The sequence below is a fragment of the Rhinoderma darwinii genome, chromosome 13 (assembly GCF_050947455.1).
Source record: "Rhinoderma darwinii isolate aRhiDar2 chromosome 13, aRhiDar2.hap1, whole genome shotgun sequence".
Classification (NCBI taxonomy): Eukaryota; Metazoa; Chordata; class Amphibia; order Anura; family Rhinodermatidae; genus Rhinoderma; species Rhinoderma darwinii.
In genome coordinates this window covers 31,260,426-31,277,636 of record NC_134699.1, presented here as the reverse complement: position 1 = coordinate 31,277,636, position 17,211 = coordinate 31,260,426, and the positions used below count along the sequence as shown (strand labels likewise).

General features: G+C 44.4%; 1 protein-coding gene across 4 annotated transcripts in view; it reads right to left on the bottom strand.

The window, feature by feature from the left end:
- Window positions 1-17,005, bottom strand: part of NDRG3 (NDRG family member 3) — a 40,819-nt gene extending 23,814 nt beyond the window's left edge. For 2 of the 4 annotated variants that reach the window (XM_075845520.1, XM_075845523.1), the window contains exons 1-2: window positions 16,788-17,002; window positions 623-712 (exon numbers count right to left, since the gene is read on the bottom strand). In XM_075845520.1, the coding sequence (XP_075701635.1) occupies window positions 623-679 (57 nt within the window). In that variant the 5' untranslated portion in view covers window positions 680-712; window positions 16,788-17,002. Of the gene's footprint in view, window positions 1-622; window positions 713-16,724 lie in introns of all 4 variants that reach the window. The other 2 variants (XM_075845522.1, XM_075845521.1) reach the window with 2 other exon arrangements.
- Window positions 17,006-17,211: the final 206 nt, after the last annotated feature.

Genomic DNA, 17,211 nt, shown 5'->3' with positions numbered 1-17,211 from the left:
TTTATGCCATGGGGGATGTACCAGTGCCCCACTGGCACAACTATAGAGATCATCAATATAAAATGAACAAAACAGTATTTGTTCCAGTCCGGCGTGCAATCACCATGTTTGCACAAAAGAAAAACCATCACGTCCATGATACAGAGGGAATTCGTTCTTGTTATCTCATGGCGTTTGTAGGTCTATACAAGACAACTCCATCTGTAGAATTAATTTATTATGGAAAAATATTGGATTTCAGATATTGGTTTATGTACAACACTTCTGCCATTCTCCCCTGGTCAGATAGGATATGAAAGACATAAGACAGCAGAAAAATATGTAAATATTAAAATATAGTACAAACAAGCCCTGTAAAGTCAAATCCTGCACTCATACCTACTGCATCTAGCCACTACTTCAACCTAATATACATTTGGTAGACTAGAAAAAGAAGAGGTAACTAGAAGGGAGTACAGCAGGATCAGACTACACATTTGTTGTCTGTTACCATGGAGACCGTTTCACATAGGAGCTGCAGTGGCTTCATTTAATTTCTTACCAGCATAAATATAATTGGTAAAAGCTTTTTGCACATTCATAACCAGATAACATTTCAGGTGATTACAAGTGCTGGTCTTACCTTGTCTGTAAGTAGAGGTTTTATCTCGGTCAGCTGGACATCTTGTAGTTCATCCATTTTTAAGTTCAGTAATTGAAGACAAGGTTACTCCTGTTACAAGGGAAGGAAATATACTGCATAAGGGCTTATTCACATAAGTATTTGGGATCTATATGGAAAAGTCTTTTCTACAACAGTGTTTTGTATTTGCAGTCAGAGAAAAAAAAAGCAGCATGCTCCGCTGGATGCCTAGATTAATAATTCACATCCATAGAACCCCATTTATAGTTGTTATCTGTGTAGCAGTCAGAGCTCCAAATCCCAGGCATAGACAGTTTAGTGATGGCTGCACGCAGCCTCCATTTTTTTTTATTACAGGGAGCTTTCTGCTTTATTAAGTTTACCATTAAAAAAAACAAAAAAAAAAAAAAAAAAAAAAAAAAGGCAGAGATGTGAATCAATACACACAGAAGTCGCCTCTAGAACATAAGGAGGTTCTATCCAATGGATTTTCTGTGGAACCAGGTGAGGGTATGTTCACACTGTTTATTTTCGGGCGAAAAAATAAAAAATTGGAAGCAGAACGCCTCCAAACATCTGCCCATTGATTTCAATGGGAAAAACTGCATTCTGTTCCGACGAGGCGTTTTTTTTTTACGTGGCCGTTCTGAAAAACGGCCATGTAAAAAACGCCCATGACAAAGTAGTGCATTTCACTTCTGGAGCAGTTTTCATTGACTATAGAAAACCAGCTCCAAAAACGGCTGTGAAAAACACGCGTTAATTAAAAAAAACATTGATATTCAGGAGTGGTTTTTCCATTGAAACCAGCTCCATATTATCAGACGTTTTTTGCTAAGCGTGAACATAGCCCAAGTGCGGTGTAGAATTGAGGTGGCCATTCCAGCAAGAGATCCACGATGGCTTCAGTTAGAAGTTATAGAGCAGTGGTGTTGTCCGGGTAGGGACAGGGGAATTTGGAGAGCCGCTCCCACCTGCACATAAAAGGTTATTTATTTATGGTCCGGCAGTGGTTGAGTAAAATATTTACTAGAAATACCTCTGTTACGAGACATATATATGCTCAAATTGTGTGGGTATAGGTAACGTGTAGACCTCAATAGTGGATTTTTGTAAATAACCGGACCTAAATAAAATTAAAGGTTTTGCAGAGGGGCACATTTATCCCCAGATATTGTTTTTTGTTTAGATAGAATCTGGGATCGTTTGGTAAAATAGCTCGGCTGTACCAGAACAAGGTGAAGTTTGGGATGTGCAAGAACAGGCATAATGTAGCCAGCGCCTCCATAGGTGTAAGGAATGGTGTAGAATAGGGATATGGGTATGAAAAGGGTTGAGGGAACCACCTAGTCGCTGCCATGGAAAGCCATACGGGGCATTATGCCCAGCTTCCATCAATTGAGCAATTTGTGCCACCAATTCATACATGTAACTGTGGGGGACCGAGAACCCTCCCAGTCTTCTATGGTTGTAAGAGATTGAGGCCTTAATGTCTGGTCTCTTGCCAGCCCCGATAAAAGGGAAATTTGTCTTTGGAGAGAGTCAACGTCTCTCCTTAGGGCTAGGGCAGGAAGGCTCGTGAAAAAAAGTATAATCTCCAGGACAGGAGGACCATTTCTATAAAATTAATATTACCCGTCAAGAGAATTGTGGAGAATCCCATAATTTGAGATCCACAATAAGTTATAATCCCACATACTGGACTGTATGTAGAATGAGAGAGTCAAATGTATGCCAAAGTAACGACGTAAACCCAAAACGAAGCTCAACTTTAGTGGTTTGTGGAACATAAAGTTTGGACTTCTTTTTGAGATACTAAATTTAGGACGGATCGAAGAGGATTAGTGAGGGATAAGGTCATCCGAGAACAAATTCAATTTGTAGGAATGATCACGAACGGCGAGTCCCGGGATGTTTAGGTGAGCATTCGGATGAGCAGCCAGTGGCTTCATGGCAAGTGTGAACAAAAGCGGGGAAAGGGGACAACCCTGTCTAGTGCCCCTCTGAATATGAATGTGGTGTTAAGTAGTAAGATTCTTCAAGGTGGCTGAGAGTTGGGAGTATAAGAATTGGAGGGCAGTTACAGACAGGCTGCCGATACCCCATCATCTGGAGAACGCAAAACAAACTGCGACCAAGACAAGATGCCAAACGCCTTTTCTATGTCTAAAGCTACAAGACTTGGTACATTTTCTATGGTTGGTCGAAGTGGATAAGGTATAATGCTTAATGGATATGATCAGGTCCCTGTTTCAGGATAAAGAGAGCTGGTCCTTGTGGACTAGTGAGGGGAAATCTGTGGGCTAGTATGGATGTGAAGAATCTATATTCTAAATTGAGGAGTGAAATGCACCTACAATCCTAAGAAGGGGATCTTTCCTTATTTGGGGAGAACCATAATGTGCACAGAAATAAACTCTGGAGGGGGCAGGGGGGGTTATACAGTTATAGTGCAAAATGGGGCAAGAATAGTTATAGTGTAATGCAGAGAATCCTTCTGGACCCAAGGCTCTCCCTTATGTTAGTAGTTTGATAGTGTCAAGAACTTCAGAGACTATAGGTGCATTCACAGCGGTTAGGGAGTCTCTTAAAAAAAGGAGGAGGTGAAATAAATTCACAGATACTGGATTGATTTTGAGAAGGTTGGGCAAATAGTTTCTACAAAAAATAAAATAAAATAATCATGGAAGGTGGCTCGAAAGACTTTGGGATTGGAGGAGTGAGCCAAAGCTAGTGGTGATTTTACATGTTTCCTATTCCTCAGTCAGGATAACAACTTATCTGACTGGTTGGAAATTTTATAGTATGTGAACTGGGGGGGTTTTACACTAGGCGATTGTCAGGCAGACAAGCTTTCATAGAACGCCCATTGCTGATAATTGTCCTGTGTACAAAGGGCGGCGATCAGCAGACGAACGAGCAAACGCTCAATCTGCTGGTTGTAACGTTTAAAAAAAAAAAGTGAATTATCATTGTTGTCGGCAGCAGATCTGTGTAAACAGGGAGACGCGCTGCCGACATGATAATGTATGGGGACGAGCGATCAGTCTCGTTGACCAGCGCTCTCTGCACCAGCCGAGTGTCGGCCAGTGTAAAACGCCCTAAGTCCAACATACAATTCTATAAGAGGGGGAGGATAGCATCTAATTGAAGTTTAGAGCGCCTGATGAGCTTAGAGGAGTGGAGCATTGATGATCTCCAAAACAGTCTATTGTCGTTGTAAAGCCAAATGCTCAGATAATTTTTCTCTTTCTTTGAGGCTAGACTATGAAGATGTCCTCTCATGAAGGCTTGTGAGCCAAACAGCTCCAGGGGGAGTTACAATTCTGCGACTCATTCAGGGAGAAGTATTAACATGTAAGTTTTGGCACTTCAGAACAAACGAGGGGTCTGTAAGCCGGGAGTGGGGGATAATTAAAAGGAAGCTAAACCAAAATCGTGGTCTGACCAGAGGCATAGGATATATATCTAGTAAGCACCAGGGCCAGTAGTGATAATCGGAGAATATGAGTGAGAAGGGCAGTAATACTCTACTCCGTGGGTGTAAAGGCCCTTTTACCCGCTAAGCAGCCGGTGCAGCGAGCACCAATCGAGACATTGTTGATCGGCGCTCGTTTGCTCCTGTCATTGAGATATGGATGGGGATGAGCGGTCGTTACTCTAATCACTTGTCCCCATCCATTATCACCTGCGCGTCTGTTTACACAGAGAGATGTGCTGCCGACAACGATAATATTTTACTTTTTTTTTAAACTACAACAAGCAGATGATCTTGCTTTTGCTTGTTCATTTGCTGATCATTCCTGTTCACACAGGGCAATTATTGGCAACGAGCGTTATATGAACGCTAGTCTGCCCGATAATCGCACTGTGTAAAACCATCTAGTGTGTTATCCTTAAATACTAGGCAGACCAATTGCCTCAGATTTAGAAAATGATGAGGACCTGGGGCCATCTACTTTTAGAGATAACAGTATGTGGAGATCTCCAGCCCAATGGTAAGGGAAAGAAGAAGAAAAATAAAAAACACTGTTCAAAAACAGAAAACCAGACATTGAATGAAGAGAACAAAAAAAAACCTACATTGTGGTTAAAAAAGTAGGAAATCACTGATAATGAACAATATTACAAACTGAACAAAGGATTCCCCAAGTTGTAGGAGTGTCCTAGAATGGCAGACACCTGGCTGCATTGCATAGCGGGAGAAGCTGCTCGTTCCAATAGAATGCATAAGTTGATAAATGTGAATGATCGTTCACTAGATTGGTGCTCGGATCCTCAAATTGGGAAGCCATCTGTATTTTATGTATCTGGCATGATACTGCAGGACATAGAACTGATGTCCAACATGTGGCTCACTAACTGTTGCAAAACTATAACCCCAGCCACAGGTTGTCAGCAAATGCTGAGAGTTGTAGTTTGCAACAGCTGGAGAGCCGCAGGTTAGAGAACACGGCCATATATTATACTCCTGGAGAACAGAGCGACCAAAGAACTTTACAAAAATAAAACTTCACAACTGAACGGTGGGTAATAAGTAACTGTGTACACAAGTACCTACACGCTGGAATGTGAACAGCCCGCTTCTAGAAAACATTAAACTAGTGGAGACCTGAAGATATTCACAGGGGGGTAACTATAAGGCTGGGTTCACACAACCTATTTTCAGGCGTAAACGAGGCGTATTATGCCTCGATTCACGCCTGAAAATAGGGCTCCAATACGTCGGCAAACATCTGCCCATTCATTTGAATGGGTTTGCCGACGTACTGTGCAGACGACCTGTAATTTACGCGTCGTCGTTTGACAGCTGTCAAACGACGACGCGTAAAATGACTGCCTCGTCAAAGAAGTGCAGGACACTTCTTTGGACGTTTTTGGAGCCGTTTTCTGATAGACTCCAATGAAAACAGCTCCAAAAACGGACGTAAAAAACGCAGCGAAAAACACGAGTTGCTCAAAAAACGTCTGAAAGTCAGGGGCTGTTTTCCCTTTAAAACAGCTCCGTATTTTCAGACGTTTTTGGTCACTACGTGTGCACATACCCTAAGGGGTACCCGGACCCAGAGGGGGCCCAAAAGATCCTTCCTTCCCCAAGTGAGACCGGAACCAAGTGAGAAAAATGATAGTTGTGGCCTGTTAAAAAAAAAAAAAAAAAATGTGACTTGGGGCCCAGGAAATGCAGGTTACACCTCTGGATATATAACATGCAGCCAGACATTACGGTGTCATTACGATGACTGGTACAGGACTTCAACAGTCCGCAGTACACAACCATTTTTCACGCTCCAGGGCTTGAACCACTGGACGTCAGACTAGAGGCATTTTATTGCATGTAGAGGAAGCTGCTAAAAGATTTATTGTAAGAGGGATCGACAGAGGCCGAACTCCGAATGAATATTTATGAGCGACCATTTTGCTTTAAAAAGGGGATGGTCATTAAAAGACAACTTCTTTAAACCCAAAATAGTCTTATTCCCAGATGACCCAGAATGGAGAAGCCGCTTTCTCAAGAGGACCTCATGTGACCACGTGTTGAATGGTTGCCCATTAAAGGGTTTTTTCCCCCATCAAAGGAAAGTGATAGCATATTGCTTAGATACATCATCACTATCTGATCAGTGGGAGCCCCAATGGCTGAGACCCCAACGATCCTGAGAACAAAGGGGATGTAGCATTAGTTTAGCTCTGCGACCCTTTTAAAGGTCAGCTGACATTCACTTAAAAAGGAGGATGAATTCACAGGCCAGATATTTTACAGTCAGACCATGCAGTCCTATGAGGAATTGTAATTAGATGCTAATCCAATGTAGATGAGTGCAGGGAACTCCTCCACCAGTCCAGTGCCTGGAATCTACCATTAATAACCATGCAGCTCGCACTCCCCAGGGTCATGGGGGAGGGAAGTGCAGGTTCATGAAACATTTATGTCACCTTTAATGTAAAACCAAGGACATATATAGTACAATGACGGCAGGCAGTCCCTGCCAACTCTCAGGAGATGGCACAATGAGGACACTGAGAAATACAGTAGACAGGAAAACAAACAATTTACCCTCACCATACCTGTAAACTAAATACACAATGTTGAAGGATGGTACAAGCCCTCGCCATCCACAGAAAATACCCACTACATGAACTAAATTAGCGAACCGGTGACGCAGAGCCTCGACAGTAGCCGAGCAACCGGTTCACGATGAGGATTTATGCTGACATTCCCCAATACAGCAGTGTGAGGTGTGCGGGAACCAACAGAGACCTGGCAGAGGAGAGGACGGAGTGACATGCTGCAGGCATCGGGCTCAAACACTAAATGTTCAGATTTCATTCTCTTTTCTGCTTATGTACAATGGTCATGCTTGTAATATGCCTGCGGCTGTAATGACTCCAGATTGTTCTTCGTTAAAAATGCCCCGTGCTACCTTACCCATCATATTCCACAATGCCATTCATTACCAGTCAGCAGAATTCACAGGAAGCAGCATGAAGGCTCAAGACTAAGGCCTCATGCACACGGCCATGCCCGTAATCACGGTCCGCGATTAAGAGAAAGGCCGGCGAGAGCCATGTGCATTTTCGGCGCCCATGCTCCCATACAAACGTATGGGAGCACGGTCCATTAAAAGCAAAACATAGGACATATTTTATCTTTAGCGGAGGCTTTCTACGGCCTGGACGCCTTCCTGCAAATATACGGGAAGGTGTCTGGTCAATTAAAGTGAATTGGTCCACAATTGCGGACCATAAATACAGTATGCAATTAGACAAATTCTACGGTTGAGTGCACGGGGACTTAAAGAGGCTCTGTCACCAGATTTTGAAACCCCTATCTGCTAATGCAGCAGATAGGCGCTGCAATGTAGATTACAGTAACGTTTTTATTTTAAAAAAACGAGCATTTTTGGCCAAGTTATGACCATTTTTGTAGTTATGCAAATGAGGCTTGCAAAAGTCCAAGTGGGTGTGTTTAAAAGTACAAGTCCAAGTGGGTGTGTATTATGTGCGTACATCGGGGCGTTTTTAATACTTTCACTAGCTGGGCGCTCTGATGAGAAGTAACATCCTCTTCTCTTCAGAACGCCCAGCTTGTGACAGTGCAGATCTGTGACGTCACTCACAGGTCCTGCATCGTGACGGCCACATCGGCACCAGAGGCTACAGTTGATTCTGCAGCAGCATCAGCGTTTGCAGGTAAGTCGATCTTACCTGCAAACGCTGATGCTGCTGCAGAATCAACTGTAGCCTCTGCTGCCGATGTGGCCGTCACGATGCAGGACCTGTGAGTGACGTCACAGATCTGCACTGTCACAAGCTGGGCGTTCTGAAGAGAAGAGGATGTTACTTCTCATCAGAGCGCCCAGCTAGTGAAAGTATTAAAAACGCCCCGATGTACGCACATAATACACACCCACTTGGACTTGTACTTTTAAACACACCCACTTGGACTTTTGCAAGCCTCATTTGCATAATTACAAAAATGGTCATAACTTGGCCAAAAATGCTCGTTTTTTAAAAATAAAAACGTTACTGCAATCTACATTGCAGCGCCTATCTGCTGCAATAGCAGATAGGGGTTGCAAAATCTGGTGACAGAGCCTCTTTAAGCTAAAAAGGGGTATTCCGGTGACAACAAAGCACCACCTATCCACATAGGTGATAACTGTAAGATAGCTTGGGGGTCCGACCAATCGCCAGAACTGGCAAATACCAAGTGCTGGTCAGTGTCAGATTTTAAATGAAGCGACAGGGTGCACTTCACTCCATTCAGCACCTCCTGGCAGTGGAGTTGCGGCTAGTAGGGAACACGGGACCCAGTCCTGGTGAACGGTGAGGGTCCCAGTGGTCAGACCCCAACGGCCTAAGAGCTTGTCCATACGCAACAGAATTGCTGCAGAAAATACCTGCAGCAATTCTGCAGAAATTACTCTCCATTTCCTGCATTTTTAACTGCGTATTTTTCAATGCTGGGAGATGGTGACATCTCCTCTTAAAAACGCAGCAATTCAGTCCACTTTCCTCAGCGGGTATGGACATGCTGCGTAACTAAAAACACGCACCACAGGTGAATTTCTGCTCGGAAATTGGGAAATCTGACCCACTTTGCTGCTGCTGTGTATTTTCCTTCCACAATTCTGGATGGAAAATATGCAGCAATTCCGCTATGTGTGGACAAGCCCTAACCGTTATCACCTATCTATTGGATAGGTTAGGGATGGAGGATGCAGCGAAACAGATTCGGTTTGATCCCGTTATTTTATGTATACCGCACAGCAACACATGAATATATGCAGCTGTGTAACAGAGCCATTGCCCCGCTCCTGAGTCTTGACAAGTGTGTGCGCGCGACCACGGTCAGCATGATGTGATGTGACCAGCGCTGCACTAATGAGCGGCGGCACTGAAGTCAGAACATGACAGGCGCACTGCAAAACACCCCCACGTTCGGTGTTGAGTGCCGGCGGCGCCGCCGCTCAACCTCATGCTGACCACACGCACACTTGTTGTCAGGAGCGGGGCAATGGCTGTATTACACACCCCCAGCCCTAACGGCGGAGATCAGAGAAACCTCAAATCTCTGCCGCTATTCCCCTGAATGCTGCGATCAAAGCTAACCACCACAGCGGCATTGAGGGGAAAATGCAAAGGGAGATGCCCCATGGATCAAATCACAGGGAATCTCTGACGCGATTGAGGGCCATACCATATATGGGCAGACAGCCCAGGGTCCATTGAAGGACCCCCAGGGCTGTCTTACCATATCTCCTGTTAGGACATACCTAGGTATGCCCTAACAAATGCCTGTATACTATCTGTACACAGGCTAATGTACTGTAATATAGATATATGCCAGTACATTAAAGTTGAAAAATAAAAGTAAAAACAAAGTAATGTTAAAAAATAAAAGCAATTTTTTTTTTACAACAAACATTAAAATAAGTCTCAATACATAAAACACACATTTGGTTTTGGCGCGGCCGTAATAACCAGCACAATAAATTTGTTGTGCCATTTATGATGTGTATGCTATAAAAAAAAAAAAAAAAGTTAAATAAAAACCTCACTTATTAATGTGAGGCACGTGATATTATGAATTTTGAACCTCCATGTGCCTCACATTAATAGTAATTAACCCCATCATGTACCTCACACAATGTTGTCCATTATGACTGAGGAACATGATGGGGTTAATTACTATTAATGTGAGGGACATTCAAAATTCTTCAGACCTCGTGCCTCACATCAGAAAATGCAAAGGACTTATTTTTTATTACGGTTGGCAAAGTATCGTTTTGGTATCGAAAAATCGCAAAACTACACACAGCACCCTAATGATTGTGAGAACGGACATCCCAAACCTTTATTCCTCCTCAGGGCTCGACTGCTGCCACTCCATTCAAAGTCTATGGTAATGACAGAAACAGCCAAGTACAGTGCTCAGCTGTTTACGTCATTCTACTAGACCATGAATGGAGCGCTGGGTGCATTCACCAGCATCTGCCCGCACCACCATGTTCTGCAATGGCAAGCAGAAAAGCATTGGGACATGGGAGGCCCAGCACATTGTAGGACATCATTTTTAATGCTCTTTAAACTATTTTTGTAGTTTTCAGAAAATATAGTCAAAGTTGTCCTGCCAATCCCAAATAGGAAGCATTAAGAAGTAAGAATGACTGCTTTATAAGACCATCATGCCTTACAATCATACACCCGAATGTCTACACAGCAGAAGAACAGACAAAAGAGCCACACGACTTGCCCAGAACATGAATTTCAAGAAAAGTTCATTTTTAGTAGTTTCTTAATTGTGGGTTTCCTTCAGAGAACTGGAGAACACTTGATAGATTGAAGCAGACAAGTACTGAACCCCACAGGCGTCTTCACCATGGAAACCAGCCACGGGACTCGGAGCTAATTGTGCTCCATCTGTGAAGATTCATTATGTGGATTCCTAAAAATCATTAACAATGTTTTACATAAGTCTATAAGAAATACTTCACATCTATGGCAATTGTCTCAGAGCTCATAAGATTTCATCATAAAGGGAAAAAATAAACCGTGCACAGTACGACGCTGAAAAAAAACTCATGTGAAGAACACAGACCCAAAAATGGAAAAACGTGAAGACCATACAGAGCATAAAAGGAAAGAAATGGCAAGTCCCGAACACAGGTAGACAAAGATCGTAGATTTAGGGGCCAATTATTTTAGTGGCCGGAGGCCAGAACAGAACCCAGAAAGCATCTGCCCGAGAAATCTGAGCCTGCCGTCCGATATGTGACCAGCCACGTTCTAAGGCTGGGTTCACACGAGCGTGGAGTTTTTGCGCACGCAAAAACGTGGCGTTTTGCGTGCGCAAAAGCCACTTAACAGCTCCGTGGGGCAGCATCATATGATGCGCGGCTGCGTGCTTTTCGCGCAGTCGCCATCATTATGACACTCCATTTGGATGTTTGTAAACAGAAAAGCACGTGATGCTTTTCTGTTTACATTCAGAGTTTGACAGCTGTTGCGTGAATCACGCTGTTCGCACAAAGAACGGACATGTCGTGACTTTTTTTCAGCGGACTGCACAGCCCCATAGACTAATATAGGTCCGTGCAACGCGCGTGCAAATCATGCGCGTTGCACGGACGTAATTCCCGTTCGTCTGAATAAAGAATAAAGCCTAACACAAAGAGGCTGCGGATTTGCCATGATTCACGCGGGAACTCAAAAGATTCTGTATGGGGGGGGGGGGGGGGGGTTGCTGGTGACTTGCAACAACATCAAGACTTCTGACCAAGTCTGAGAAGCAGAACTGCTAGCGTCTACTCTGATCTCACGTACACCGCACATCTATTGGTCCTGGCGGTGAATCGACTGATCAGATGATTTCCGGAACGACAGTAGTAGCTGACTAGACCCAGCATAGCCCTAACTATGACAATAGTTACTAAATATAGATTTTAAAAAAAATAAAAAATTATTAAGTCCCCCAATGGTCTTCACTGAGGGAAATTTATATCAGCGTACTCCCCATCTGGAATCAGTGGTTGTGTGACCCCCAAGCGCTGGGACCCACATTTATCCGACATTTTTGAGATATCCGGTGGATATACCATGAATGTCTGCGACAGGAATAACCCTATAAGCAATCTATTCCAGTGTTCCGGCATAGAAAAGACCATATTTCCACAAAAATTTGTGTGACTGTTTTTTCACCACTTTTTTTCCTTAAAAAAAGTGGGTGTGACTGAGGTAACCCGTGGCTTCACACTGAGGGTATGTTCACACGCTTAACCAAATACAGAGCGGTTTTCAGAGAACACCGCCTCTGATTTCCAGGCGTTTTTGAAGCTGAAAATGAAGCTTCTTTTGAGGCGTTTTTCAGTGTTCAATGGAAAATCAGCTCCAAAAAACGCCTCAAGAAGTGACATGCTACTTTTTACGCTCAGTGTTTTTTTTTTTTGTTTTTTTTTTTTTAAAGACGCCCCATATGAACTAAATGCTGTTTTTCCCATGGATTTCAATGGGCAGATGTTTGTAGGCGTTCAGCTTCCGTTTTTTCAGGTGTTTCCGCAGGATGTCATAAATGTCAGATAGATGCAGGTCCCACCTCTGGGTCTCACACCCGTCTCCACAACGTGGCCCCCTAAACCCGGTTCCAGCTTTGTCTGATCTTGCGGACTCCCGGCCACTTCCTGGATATATGGTCAGGAGTAACGAAAACAGCGCATCTCGCTGAGTAGTGAATGGTAGTTATGGAAGAGGAATAGCATGCGAGCTACGCTGTTTCCGTAACTAACGACCATATAACGTTTTTCATGGTCGGAATTCACCTCATTCAGCTGCAATACAGAGCGGCTGAACGGGGTTTAGGGGGCCCCATTCTGGAGATCGGTGCGGGTCCCACATCTGATGTTTATGATATATCCTGTGGATGTCATAAATGTCCCTCATGGGGAAAACCCCTTGAACTAAACTTTAATTCTGTTGACATGTCAGATGTTTTGATCGGTGGAGATCCACGCACAGACCCCCACAAATCACTAAAACAAAGCGATAGAAACACTGGTGAGTGCGGTGTCGCTAGGTTTCTGATCGGGTTTCCGAGGAAAACAACTTTGTGCAGCGCATTTCGCTGAATGTATTCTTAATGGCAGACAAGGGGCAGTGTGGGCACATTCATGAATATACATTACATGTGGAAAGGCATTAATTGGCTGAGCGATAATGAAAATGACTGCAGGGCTTTAAAGTCTTTCTAAGTCATTTGCAAGATTTCAGGTTCTCTTTACACCTCGGATTGAACGCTTCATTAAAGGTTATAAATACACTCGAGAACAAAAGAAAGTAGGCATAACGTAGAACTGCGAGGAGCCAAGAGTGCAGGAGAAGAGGAGAAGACGACGACCGCTAAAACAAAGGAGAATCATCACAATGGCTTCAGAGTCCTACAGGTTCCGATAGTCTCTGCTCCACAACGAGGCATCATTACAGCACCTAACCAGGAGAGACCAGACCCGTCACCCCTCCTGACCACCTTTTATTAAACCCTTGTGTTCCCCATAAGACAATACTAGAGCATCTTTTCTTAGAACTCGATTTTGCCATTCCTCAGTTACTCCTCCTGTAAATGTGTGAATAAGTGAATAGGAGTTTCCATTCCCCTTATCAATAGGGTGTGTCCCTACACAGTAAGACCTAATTCTGTTTTTTGGCACGATTTTTGTAACGAGGAAACGGCGCCAAAAAACTGCCAAAGACGCCTTCCATTGATTTAAATGGGAGGCTGAGGAGTTTTTATCCCGCGAGCGGAAAAAAAAAAAAGGTCATGCCCTTTCAGGTGTTTCAGTCTCTGACCTCCCATTGACATCAATGGGAGGCAGAGAAAGCGGTTTTTGCGGCGCTCAATGGCCACGGCCAAAGAATGCCACACAAGAACTTGCCAAACAGAGTGCAGCCAGGACAAAATCTGCCTCAAAATTCATTTTTCTGCTTGTAAAAAACAAGGCCCAAGGTGTATTTTCACACTCAAATCGCCAATTGTACAAGTGAAACACGTAGATGCTGCGATCAAAAGCAACTGCAGCACCTAAAGGGTTGAACAGCCGGGGTTCCAGTCGGCTCTGATGCCGGCCATTGCAGCTGATGTGGGGGCACTGCCCCTGAGCTCATGCCATCCCCACTTCGTACATTCACGGTGCTGTGCGGGCCACCCCCTGCCAGCATTGTAAATGTACTAAGTGGTGCAGGAAGGGGTTAAAATATGTTAACAGATGCCCAACTTAAACAGCGCTTTTGTTTGATACGGCACCCACTCGAAAGCACCCCAAGTGTGTCATTCAAAGGGACTTCTTGTATGCAAATCTTTTAGTGGATTGGCAAGAGATCACGCGTTAAACATTCTGATGCGCTTCATGTGCAAGGGTCAGAATACCAACTGTGTGATGCCCCTCAGCCTATCAAATGATGGGGCGCACTAACACACCTGCCTTCATGGTGGCAAACACAGGTACTGCCCTAGTACAAAGGATTGTCCAGATATGGCTCCTCTTTGTAACAGCGTGGATGAGCCACTACAATGTACAATGTAGATTACGGATGAGCCAGAAACTAATGCTGAGAGATTTCAGCTCTGAAGTCGGCAGAACTGTGAATGCAGCTCTCAACTATAATACAGGCTGTAACTCAGGATCGGTACAAGATAAGTATTTACTAAAACTTACCCAACCTCCTATGGATTATTTCTAGATATAAACTGTAAGATGGTGTTCTAAGGTGGAAATACACTATAAAATGCTGCCTTTACGTCAGAACACCTTAGGAAAAACACAGTTCTAATGTTGATTAAAGGAGCGGTGTACCTTTTAGACGTCCATCTTGATTCCCGTAGGGCATGTTACTGTATCTTTTAGAAATGCGAATTAGATCATAAAAAGCCCCCCAAAACTGAGAGTGCAGGACCATAACCACAGTACTGAAGTATATACACACCCCGCTGTATACAGGCCTGATAACACAGGGCATCCATAGAGCCAGGTGGTAAATGCTGAGGCGCAGGTTACAAACTGGAAGCCAATGACACAACAGACTGGTCCTATGCGCACTGGGATAGGTGACTACTATGGGATCCTTTATGGGGCTGTCATCAGTATGGTTTGTAAAGCACGTGTCATACATCAGGGGACGGAGGACATGACTTACACTCGGACCTGCGGGAACAAAGCCTCAAAGATGTGGTGAGGAGTCACACCTAACAAAGAAGACTTCAATGTTCAACCCACACCCAACATGGAAAACTAAAAGGGTGTGTGGGGTGGTGTTGCAACGCCAGACAGTGCCAGTCACGAAACCTTCATTCTAGTATTCAGTGCCGGGTCAGTTATCCAGTTCAGGCCTGTCCTTAGGAAAGGCCAGCAATATCAGTATTAGATGGGGAAAAAAACAACGCATCAAATTGTGGTAAAAACAAATGCGGTTCTTGATGAGTTTGTTGGATGCGGTTTTAACTGCACCTCAAAATCTGAATACACCCTTGGGCCAAGTTCACACAGCTCTGTTTCATGCAGTTTTTGAGGTTTTCTAGCCAGAACTGTTCTTAGGCTTTGTTCACACAGAGTATTTTGACGAGCTTTTTGGAGCAGAAACCGCACCGCAAAACTCGTCAAAAACTGTCCGAAAATTCCTCCTATTGATTTCAAATGGGAGGCGGGGTGGTTTTCTCCCGCGAGCGGTAAAACCGCCTCGCGGGAGAAATAAGCGACATGCCCTATCTTCGCGCGTTTACGACTCTGACCTCCCATTGACATCAATGGGGGGCAGAGAAAGCGTATGTCGCAGAGTTTTTTGCCCGTAGCACTCAATGGCCGCAGGTGAAAAACAGCGAAAATCACGGCAAACGACGTGCAGGGAGAGGAAAATCTTCCTCAAAATCCCAAACTGAATTTTGAGGCAGAATTTTCCTCATGCAAAAAACTCTGTGTAAACGAGGCCTTAGGAGGTTTTGTCTTCCTTTCCAGTATTTATGGCAGCAGGTATATTGCAGTCGGCAGCGCTATTCTTGCGGTCACACCTGGTATAAATTTCGAAAAATGTTCATTATAAAACGGTCATGGCTTTATTACAAATGGAAGCCACGGGTTACAGGCCGCCACCGCAAGTGCTACAAGACAATCGTGCCAACCACCGAGTGCCAGCTGTGCAGAGAGAAATATAGAAGACTCCATCGCAAGAACCTGATCAACAACTCACATCATCACATTGACCTTGAAACCATGTGGTCGGTCATGTGCTCCACCTCACCAATAAACAGGAATACAGCAAACATGGCGGCCACCGACTAGAGGGAGAAAACCACGCAACAGGGACCGGGCACAAAGTGGAAGTCAGTCACTTATTACCGGCAATAGTCACAGCAGGCCACCCCATGTATATAATGGTATATAGTGCCCGAATGATCAGCTCCAACCAAACAGGACCATTAGAAGGGCACGTTCACACACAAAATCTAAAAACGCCTCAAAATGACGGAGCGGTTTTCAAGGGAAAACATTCGGATTTGCAGCTGAAAACATTTCGGGTGTTTTTGGAGCGTTTTTTTCCTTGAAATACATAAAAACGGCTCAAGGAGGGACATGCTCCTCGTTACAGGGCGTTTACAGTTTTGTTTTTTTAAAGCATGGGTGTAAAAAAACGCCCCGTCTGAACTAAAAGCCTTTTTTTCCAATGGGCAGATGTACGTAGACGGTCAGCTACCATTTTCAAGGCGTTTACGCCACAAAACAGTGCGTGTGAACATAGCCCAAGACCACCTGTGAGATACGGCCCTAATAACTACAGCATCTGATCGCAGAGAAGAGACATGTACGAGGAGGACATGAGATGATGGGAGGGAAGATCCGGTCATGTAGGTAAATTATTTATGCAGTAATCTACAGCTAAGATGAAGGGGTTAATCATTGACATCCACGGACAGACAGACGGTATTGCGCCCCCTCCTCACATACAGTATATACAGAGGAGAGAGCACAGATGCGGCACACACGTCTGCACGGAGGAAAAAAGACAAACCGCAGCGCTCATCTGTCACCATTGTTATTACCCAGGTACATGGACATACCTAGTGCGATAATGTCGCTCGCAGACTATGGAGCCGCACACACCTGTTCACACCACCTCTCACCTCTGTAAGCTCCTGCAGACACCAAGGCGATACTGACGCTGGCTCCACCCTCGTTGTTTTTTTTTCCTCGCCGGGCCGGCAGATGTGACCCGAGGACTGACAGAAAAACAGCGCCTCCCTCTGCGCGTCTTTAAATCCTTATATTACGCGACCTTCTATTGGCCGCCTGTCACAGCTTCTCCCAGCAATGAGAGCGCGGCTGTGATTGGATGGCGGGACGCTCTAGTCATTTCCATGTGTTACCGGCACAGAGTTATGATTATTAGGGTTGTTGTTATATGAGCGGGAGGGGCGGCGTTCATGACTCTACGCAATGTCACCTGACTGTCTGTACGGATGATACATGATGTCACTGCTGATCCTGTCATGTCTTCTCATGTTTCACTCACTACAAACAACTGGTGGCAGAAGTGACGGACATAAG